The 10,511-nt window shown below is 33.3% G+C and overlaps 1 protein-coding gene across 1 annotated transcript; it reads left to right on the forward strand.

Moving 5' to 3' along the window:
• Window positions 1-774: 774 nt before the first annotated feature.
• On the forward strand, window positions 775-5,085 carry LOC112727085 (auxin response factor 8). Its single transcript, XM_025776709.3, has 8 exons — window positions 775-908; window positions 1,000-1,164; window positions 1,251-1,373; window positions 1,662-1,737; window positions 2,048-2,195; window positions 2,704-3,707; window positions 3,779-3,969; window positions 4,546-5,085. Exons 2-8 carry the CDS (start codon window positions 1,058-1,060, stop codon window positions 4,667-4,669), a joined length of 1,773 nt encoding a protein of 590 aa, XP_025632494.1. The 5' UTR covers window positions 775-908; window positions 1,000-1,057; the 3' UTR covers window positions 4,670-5,085.
• Window positions 5,086-10,511: the final 5,426 nt, after the last annotated feature.

Raw genomic sequence — 10,511 nt, forward strand, 5'->3', positions numbered from 1 at the left:
TGAGTTTTGCTGTTGTGTATGCCAAATGCATAACCTTAAAAATTATATATTATCAATTAGCACATGATCAGTTTATCTTAAAATCATGCCGATCTCTGATATTGTGAATCAATTAGGTTTCTCTAGAATACATCCTGTGAGGAACATAAATGATATCTAATTTTACAGTCTCTCCTACTGATTGTCATCCAATAGGAAATCAAATTGTACTAATACTCTATTAGGAAAGTCTATTTTCCCTTGTACACAAGAGGATTATGTCCAAATGTTATGGTGTTTTGTTGATCTGGAGTGAAAAAAATCTGTGTATAGATAGAGCGTAGCAAGGTAATTTAGCTTTTGGTTTTACCCCTTGTCGAAACTATGCTACATTATCTCAGTGTGGAACTGAAGGAATTTATTTTATTTGGACTACTTATACAAATTACAAATAGAATAATGTGGCGAAACCAACTATTTAATTTGACAAATACATCCAAATAGCTAGATTGCCGGCACATATGTATATTGCATTAATTGCATCACTTCTGTTTACCCATTAAAATTGGACTTTTTAGTAGTGATGGCAGCCAAATTACCTTTTAACAAGGAATGTTGGCTTATAAAAAGGTAGCTCCAAATATTTGGTCTTCAGCATATGCTGGGCCTCTGTCGTTGAGGTATACATTTGTTTTTGTACATTATAACGGAAATTTCATTTTACCAATCCTCTGCTTGGGAGCACTTGATTTATTGTTTAAGAAAGCAGGCTTAACTACATAAATTGATGAAACTATCTGATTAAGGTGACATGTCTATTGCTTGCATGTCATTTCAGGACAGCCAAAGAGGCACCTTCTTACTACCGGCTGGAGTGTATTTGTTAGTGCCAAAAGACTTGTGGCAGGAGATTCTGTGCTTTTCATATGGTGTTTACTTTTACCTTTTTGTCAACTTAAATTTCCCCTTTGATGCTGCAGAAAGCTTGTTTACTGTTTCTATATGCATTTCCATTATTAGGAATGAAAAGAATCAGCTTCTTTTGGGGATACGTCGTGCCAATCGACCACAAACTGTAATGCCTTCTTCAGTTCTATCCAGTGATAGTATGCATATTGGGCTTCTTGCAGCAGCTGCCCATGCTGCAGCAACTAATAGCTGTTTCACGGTGTTCTATAATCCAAGGTTGTGAATGTTGCAATACATTTCATCTTCTGATGCCACCCTATTAGAAATTACAATGTTTTTTTTGATAGTTCCGTCTTGGGCAGGGCTAGTCCATCCGAGTTCGTCATACCACTTTCAAAATATATCAAAGCTGTATACCATACACGTGTTTCTGTTGGTATGCGTTTCAGGATGCTTTTCGAGACCGAAGAATCAAGTGTCCGGAGGTACTTACAGCAATCAAATATATATTTTTGTTAGGATAAATATAGTTGAATGTATGATACAGGAGTAAAAAACAGCTTGCCTGAATGTTTGGCCCCTATTTGTATGGAGCACATGAACTTTTTATTTTGGAGGATTTTCCCTCAGATATGTTTAGAGATTGAAAAGTTTTATTCATTGAAATAGTGTTTTTGCTTCTGTGCTTTTTTGTTTTCCAAAATTCACTTATGCTGTGTGGCATCATGCTACTTTTCTTTTACTTAGGCAGAAGTCACTTTTTCTTTCTGCAGGTACATGGGTACAATAACTGGAATAAGTGACTTGGATCCAGTTCGTTGGCCAAATTCTCATTGGCGATCTGTAAAGGTATATAAGATCACAATCTAATGCATAAAATTAGGCACTTCATGCAATGTATTCGGTTGTTAAACCAAAGTTAATGCCATCTTGCAAATATAACCTTAAGGAATTGTACTGGTTATGCTATTGTAGCTTTCTTCTTTTGCAGCCATGTTTAAATACGTACAATGTTAAATGTCACAGTCAGGAAGATAAGGATAGGAATTCAATTGGCGTAAAGCTTCACAATTTGTGTTCCATGCCTTAAAGAGTGTCCTTGAAACTTCATAAGCTAGCAACTTTATGAGCAACCTTTTCTTCCTTCTTTACCTTGTAGGTTGGTTGGGATGAATCCACAGCAGGAGATAGGCAGCCAAGAGTATCACTATGGGAAATTGAGCCTTTAACAACATTCCCAATGTATCCGTCACTATTTCCGCTCAGATTGAAACGTCCATGGCATCCTGGCACCTCATCTTTTCTTGGTACTAGTTTTATTTCAGTTCTAGTTTTTCAAACTGTCTTCCACCTAATTGCAATATAGATGGTATAATATGACATCAATGCCATGGGTTATAGAAGAGATATCATTTCATTCTAAAGAGAAGAGACACTGATAAGATTTTGTAGTGTTACATTTAAATTTACATATTTCTTTTTTTCTTGCATACAAAAACAAAATATTTACTGATCCTCCCTGTCCCACAATTTTGTTTTCCTTGTTTGACAATGTATCTTCAAATGAAAAAAAGTTAATATTGAATATTGAAATCAAATTAGCCACATTAGATTGTCCATATGCTTCATGAACAAAACAAAAGGGATTGGATCTCTTTGTTCATATTTACTTAACAAAAGACGGTAATAACTTAATATTGAATATTGAGATCAAATTAGCCACATTAGATTTTCCATGATCTTCATTAACAAAATAAAAGGGGATTAGATCTCTTTGTATCATATTTACCTAACGAAAAAAAGTTCATGTTACAGATGGCAGAGATGACCCAACTAATGGGCTAATGTGGCTTAGAGGTGGACCTGGCGACCAAGGTCTGAATTCAATCAATTTTCAAAGTGTTGGAATGCTGCCATGGATGCAGCAGAGGCTTGATCCGGCTTTGCTTGGAAATGATCATAATCAGCAGTACCAAGCCATGTTGGCAGCTGGTTTGCAGAACATAGGGAGTGGAGAACTCTTGAGGCAACAAATGTTGAATTTCCAACAGCCTTTCAATTATCTTCATCAATCAGGAAATGTCAACACTTCTATCCAGCTTCAGCAGCAGCAGCAAACGATTCAGCAATCAGTGCCTTCTAATATCTTGCAGCCACAAGCACCAGTATTGGGAGAGAACATGACTCAGCAGCAGCTCTTTCAGAAATCGCACAACAACCGAGAAGACCATGCGGAGCAGCACACTTATCAAGATGCACTTCTAGTTCAGGGTGACCAGCTCCACCAAAGGCAACACTCTAGTTTGCCTTCGCCATCGTATTCAAAATCAGAGTTTGTAGATTCAAGCATGAAGTTTGAAGCATCAGGTTCACCAGGACAGAACATGCTTGGTTCACTTTGTCCTGAAGGGAGCAGCAATCTCTTGAATTTATCCAGAGGTGGTCATTCGATACCGACAGAACAGTCACCCCAACAATCATGGCCTGCAAAGTATACACCTATGCAGGTTAATGCTTTTGGCAACTCAATGTCACATGTGCAATATTCTGGAAAAGATATTGCAGTGGCATCACCACATCGTAATTCAGACACTCAGAATCCAACCCTCTTTGGAGTCAATATTGATTCATCCGGTCTTCTACTCCCTGCCACTGTCCCACATTATACGACTTCATCCGCTGATACCGATGCTTCAACAATGCCATTAGGGAATTCTGGATACCAGGGTCCTCTATATGCTTGTATGCAAGATTCATCTGAGTTAATGCAAAGTGCGGGACAAGTTGACCCCCAAAACCAGACACCAACCTTTGTCAAGGTTTGAGTCATACTATTACAACTAACTGCTGCTTTCTGAGTCATTTATAATATAGTTTTGTATTTTTACAGGTTTACAAATCAGGGTCAGTTGGGCGCTCGCTTGACATCTCCCGGTTCAGCAGCTATCATGAACTGCGAGAAGAGTTGGCTCAGATGTTTGGAATTGAGGGGAAGTTAGAAGACCCTCTTAGATCAGGCTGGCAGCTTGTATTCGTCGACAGGGAGAATGATATTCTTCTCCTTGGGGACGATCCGTGGGAGTAAGTACAACTTCATATTTACACAATTTAGTTTTGCTCAATGAATTTGTCTCATTCTATCCACAGCCCTTCACCTTAGCAAAACATGCAATGTTTATTTTATTGGCTTCGAATTCTTTTTGGTCCTTGTAAATATTGTGAATCTTGGTTTTGTTCCCAATGAAGTTTCTCTTTGGTTTCAATCCAAACATTTCAAAAGGTATTTGGTTTTGATACCTATAAAAATCCTCTTTTGATAATAGGTTAATACATATTGAAAAATAATAGGTTTTGATCCACAAAAGATTATGATAATTTGCTACTCTGAAAATATTATCTAAACCAAATTATCATAATTGTTAGAGACTTCAAACAATTATAGAATATTACTATAATATGGGGGACTAAGAAACAAACAAAATGATAGGAACGTAAACGAAATGTTTTTGAAAATATTTGGATCCAAACCAATTTTCCTTTTTTATAAGGACCATTAGAGGCTAAAAACTTATTTAAACCTTATTTATTTCATCTTATAAGATTTTCTTGACATTTTTCCTTCTTTGGTATGTGGATTTTCTGCATAACCTTTTATAGATCATTTGTCAACAATGTTTGGTATATCAAAATACTTTCACCTGAAGATATTCAAAAGATGGGAGATCAAGGCGTAGAATCTCGCGACAGTGCTCCCGGCCTACCATCAATAGGCGATTACTGAGATATTGAAAACTATCCCTTCAATTCCCACGGTCATGACATAAGTATCACATGCTTTGAACACTACTTTTAGACCAGAACTTGCATATCTAGATATGTTCTGTATTATCTATCTGTTCCACTTTCACCATCTTTATTACTTGGAGAGTTGATAAAATTTATGATAAGAAACTTAGGACAAACTATTTTTGTTTAATCAAGAGAATCTCAGGACAAAGATTTGTTCTACTAGTTTGTAACTTATGTACTGAAAGCTAGAAATGTTAGTATTATTATTATCACTACTGTACTATTTGGTAACTCTCTTGCATGAGCTAATTTTGTAGAAAGAAATCTAGAGAATGCTGAAAGGTTAGGTTATGTTTCATGTTATTTGTGGCATTGCGTCCCAGTGGAATGGCCTTATAGCTTGGTTCAGATTTTACTCTTGATTTTGTGTATGCCATTCTTAGTTGTGATAGCTTCTCGAACGATCCATTTGGTGATTTTTTTTCTGAGTTTTAGACCTTTTTTAAGTATTAATCTTTGCCTGCTTTTACACTCTAAAATTTCAGATTAGCCAGTTAGCAACCTATTCTGAACACTTGATTTTAGAATGTGTTTGGATAAATCATTTGAAGGGAATATATCTTTTAGGAGTATGTTAAATTTTTTATTTGGAAATCATTTGTTTGGATAATTAATAGAAATAATTTTAGGATAATATTTAATTTGATCCTGAACTTGCATGCAAGCCTCAATTTAGTCCTTCGAGTTTTAATTGTTTTTATTTAGTCTCAAAACTTTGTGAATATAACTTATGTTAGTCCTTGAAATAATTTTCAACGTACAAACGTTAACGGAACACTGTCGTGAACAGTCGGATGCCACACTAAATTTTGTAAAATGATGTCATTTTAGTTTTGACACTCAAATAACCCAAAAACATAGTAAATGGTGTTTATTAAAATTTTATCTAACAAAATAAGTGATACGATGCCCTTTTTGAGCTATTTAAATGTCAAAACTAAAACTGCATTATTTTACAAGTTTTAACGTGACATTTGATAGTTTATAACAGCGCTTTATCAACATTTTCATACTAAAAATCGTCTCAGGGACTAATATGAGGCAAGTTTATAAACTTTGGGAACTAAATAGAGACAATTGAAATCTCAAAAACTAAATTGAGACTCGCGTGTAAGTTCAGGATCAAATTGAGTATTAACTTAATAATTTTTTAGATTCTAATCATTTTTATAGAATATTTTATTTAATTCAAAACAAAGAATTTATAATCTCCTCACAGGAGAGAATGCAAAGGCTCGTGAGATTCTGTCGGAGTTGTACAAAGATGTTATTAACGTGTTGGAAAAGCATTTTAATTAGGGTGATTATCTATTCCAGTCCTTAGCAATTTTTTTTCGAAAGATCACAATCCTCCATAAAAACAAATCTCCCTTTCTGGCCTTTGATCTTTCCGTCAATGATTTATCAGGGGTTAATGGGACATGTTTAGGTGCATGTTAAATTGTTAATTTGTGCTAATTAAAATTGATAGTTCTTTTTTTTTTTTTTTTTGGAATTTTGTCATCTTCCGGGATAATTGTCAAGAAGAGAAACTATTGGGAGCTAGTAATTTTTAGCTATTATTTAATTAGTACAAATACTAAATTATTATTTTACTAATTTATGTATGTAAATACTGAAAAACGTGGATGCAAATTATATTAATTTATGAGTGCAAATTGTATTGATTCATGTGTGCAAAATTCTAGTAAATATATGTGTAAATTTTTTTTTGTGTACAAAATGTCTGTAAATATGAGTCCAAATTATTGCAGGCTAAGTGCTGGTAAAAAATATAATATTTGCTGGTCATGTAACATTGTACTTGTCAAGAATTGCTTATGATTTTTTTTTCTATTTTTTATTACTTTTTTCATATATATTAGTTAAATTTGTTAGGTAAGAATTGTGAAATATTAATTTTTTTAAGAATAATGCAACACATACAAGCCTTTTTGGTATCAAAGTCCAATCAAGTTGACCTAAATCCAACAAAACCAACTTCAAAATAGAGTGTGTAACGCTTCAAAGCTGTGCACATTAATATGAAAAACGGTTCCACTTTCTTCTTCAAAATTGCAACAAAGAAACTTCAAACCTATGCTCAAAATCTCTCAAAAATATGTGAAAATTTTCGCGAAAACTCAAGAAAATATCGGAGATACGTTTGAAATCTTCAACAACAAACACCGAAAGAGAAGACGAAAGATTATTGAAGATAAATCGTCCATATTTTTCACTTTTCTCTTTCGCATTTTCTATCGTGAAATACTAAATAGTCATATTTCTATGTATTAGTAGATTCAGTTTGTGTTCTAGCAATAATGTAGATATAAATGTTCTCTTTATACTGTTCATTCGTGATAAATGTGTTAGGTCAGTGTAAGAATATTGTCGTAGTGCTTCTGGTGTCATTTAATCTATATTAATGACATTTTCTTATCCAAAATTGATTTGCATGTGGTTTTTTTTTTTTTATGTTTGAGTGATTTGCATGCTTTGAACTGAGTTTGTGGCAAGTAATCAGTAAGTACTTTCGGTATATTTTGACTGAATTATTGTGCAATTGGTCTTTTTGTCCTAAATTTGGTGTAATCAGGCCATAGAATGCTGGAGTTATTCTGTGCATGTTTGAGTGATTTTCATGTCTTTTTGTGTATGTTTGAGTGATTTGCATGCTTTGAACGGAGTTTGTAGCAAGTAATTAGTAAGTACTTTCAGTGCTTTTTGACTGAATTGAAGTGTAATTGGTGTTTTTGTTCTGAATTTGGTGTAATTAGGCCATTGAATGTTGTTGTAGTGCTTCTGTTGTTAATTTATGCATGTTTGAGTAATTTTCATGTATTTTTGTGCATGTTTAAGTGATTGCCATGCTTTGAACTGAGTTTGTGACAAGTAATCAGTAAGTACTTTCGGTGCATTTTGACCGAATTGAGGTGTAATTAGTGTTTTTATCCTGAATTTAGTGTAATTAGGCCATAAAATGTTGTTGTAGTGCTTCTAGTTTCATTTTGTGTATGGTTAAGTGATTTTCATGAGTTAAATGTAGTGTTGTTTTCTATTAACCAAATTCTTTATTCTTTACGGCAAAAATGACAATGAAAAAGTTGCTATGAAGAACATCTCAAAGAAGACACCAGTATATAATGTAAACATATATATGTTAAAACAACTTCATTTTTGTTCTATAACTATAAATATAGTTATATAATATAATTTTTATTTATTTACAAAACATTCATGATTTGCAATGCTCCACAAGATCAATATCAAATATATTCAACAAAATAAAGAAAAATCTTGTGGATGAATTGAGATTTGGTATTCATGCATAAGTATACTAGATTATCCAGTATAAAAGATTGAAAAATCATCGCAAACCTCTGTTTTTTATTATCTTCTGTTTTTTATTATCTATTGCAATCTCCGGATTATTATCTAATTTTAAATCCATATATTTATATAATGATTTTTCAACCTTCCATATTTCTATATAGAAATAGAAAGAGATAGACTAGAAACGACATCTCTTATCTCACTGACACCAAAGAGGGGGATCTAAAATGAGTGGAATTTTGATATGGGTGGAATATAATGAAATAGAGCCACTTTGAGGTTCCCTTTGAAATGAGGCATGGAACGGAGCCATTGCGAAGAAGTTCCACGAGTTACGAAGGAAACTTCGAGCTCATATTGGTCATGGGTTGAGAACGGGAATTGAACTCTATGAGATCAAATTTCCCGTTGTTCCTCAGTAGCTCAGTGGTAGAGCGGTCGGCTGTTAACTGACTGGTCGTAGGTTCGAATCCACCGGGCTTGAATGTGACCCATAAACTGTTGAAAGAATTGGCTAATTCCTTTGATCCGTTTAATAGCTTCCTGGACACATGGTATGGGGTAATCAAGATCACTCTTGACAAGATAAGGGATGTCTTGGGCTTAAATGCATCCGGTAAAAAATCCATTTTGTAATCTATTATATCAATCAAATTTTGGTATTTTTTTTATATTACTTCTGTGTTATTAAAATATTTTTGCTGATGTGTAGGGAATTGCTTTCAGAACAAAATTATCTATAAAGAAATCACTGAGGAGCAGAAGAAAGTTGTTGAAAGCTTCAAAGGTTGTTCTTTGTCACTTTTGATAAAGTCTTTGATTGACATGAGTGTGGATGGACTGGAAAATCAATTGAAATTCAAAAGGGCATTCATCCTCTTTATTCAAAAGTGTTTCTTGTTGCCAACAACAATAAGCAAAATTTCTCCGGTTCACATGCCACTCAAAGGAATCAGAGTTGCAAAACAAATATACAATTGATGGTTGTCTCTTTACACTCATGATTATATATTTTCATGAATCCACATATACATTAATAGGCCAGCGGATAGAATTCCCAAACCACTGTGAGTGCAACATTGAACAAGAGAGAGGCTCGTTAAAAGGATAGAATGTGAGGCAAAGGATGAAATGGTAACTCAACAGAAATTATTCCCTTAAATTTCGGTGCATTTGTTTGAAATATATTCTGCTAATTAAATAATTTTCTATTTTAGTGCCTCATAAGAAGAGCACAACTGAGAGGACAATCAAAAAAAGAAAAGAAGAAAAAAACGAAGTAACAAAAGAAGAAACTTGTTGTATTGGACTCATCTTCAGAAAGCAAAACTGATTCTGAGTATGAGTCTAATTCTGAATATGACTCTGAAGAGATATCGAAAAGAAGAAAACAACCCAAAAGATTGGCAAAGATGTAAGTGTTACTTTTCGATATCTTTTGTAAATATTTATTCTGTTTATTTACCTCATGTGTTTTTACCTTTTTAGGATGGAATCCAAAAAGAGGAAACATGTTATTGTGGATTCATCTTCTCAAACAGAGACTAAATCTGATGATGAGTAAGATTCAGAAACTATTATTATAAAACTATGTTCTGTTTTTTCATCAATTTTTTTTATAAATAGATTTTTTTGTATGTATTCTCAGAAGTGAAGAAATCCAGAAAAAACAGAAAAAAAAAGGTTGAAGAAAAAAATAAAAATCCTATAGAAGAGTATGTCTTAATTTTCGGTGTTTTTTTGTCAATATTTATTATGTTTATTTTCCTGATGATTCTTTTTTTTTCCAAGATATAGGCCAAAACCAAAGATATTCCAAAAAAAGGCAACACCCCTGAAAAAAAGAAAACTTGTTCGGCCTAAACAACCAAAAAATGGCCACGACTCGACAGAAGCTCACTTTGATTCTTCACAAACATAAGATTCGATAATTTATATTGTTTCTTTGCTAAAATTTTCTAAAAGCTGATATAATTACTTTAGTTTTACTGAATAATATTTATTTTGTCCTTAGAATGCTACCTGTGAATTTGTCGAGTGAAAATGATTCTATATTTCAAACACGGTCAAACTATCAGGGTCTGTAAATGCACAAAGTGATCTGATTAATATGTCTCTTTGTCTTACTATTTCTTTATTTCTTGTACTACCATAATGTGCTTTTTAATTTCATATATATTTTTTTTAGAAAAAAAAAACCCTCTAAGATTTTCTTCAAGAAAAAAAGGCATGAAAAAAAGAAAAAAAAAGAGTTTGCAACATGCAACTTTGTAAGTTCACATACAATAAAAGTTTTATTATTGTTCAATGATTGAGGTGCTTTTTGAGATAATTTTGGTGCATTTCAAGTTTAAAGTACAAGAAGAAACAATGGATGAAGCCAACCTTATTCAGCAAGCTTACCCAGTTGATCAAGCAAGAATAGAGGAAAGGATAAAACATTTACCAAAATCTGATAA

The sequence above is a fragment of the Arachis hypogaea genome, chromosome 12 (genome assembly GCF_003086295.3).
Source record: "Arachis hypogaea cultivar Tifrunner chromosome 12, arahy.Tifrunner.gnm2.J5K5, whole genome shotgun sequence".
Lineage (NCBI taxonomy): Eukaryota > Viridiplantae > Streptophyta > Magnoliopsida > Fabales > Fabaceae > Arachis > Arachis hypogaea.

Excerpts from the sequence above, each read along its gene's own strand:
- LOC112727085 (XM_025776709.3), top strand. The coding sequence starts at position 1,058 with ATGCCTTCTTCAGTTCTATCCAGTGATAGTATGCATATTGGGCTTCTT. Across the intron at positions 1,738-2,047 it reads CTCATTGGCGATCTGTAAAG|GTTGGTTGGGATGAATCCAC; the intron begins GTATATAAGATC and ends TTTACCTTGTAG. Across the intron at positions 2,196-2,703 it reads TGGCACCTCATCTTTTCTTG|ATGGCAGAGATGACCCAACT; the intron begins GTACTAGTTTTA and ends TTCATGTTACAG.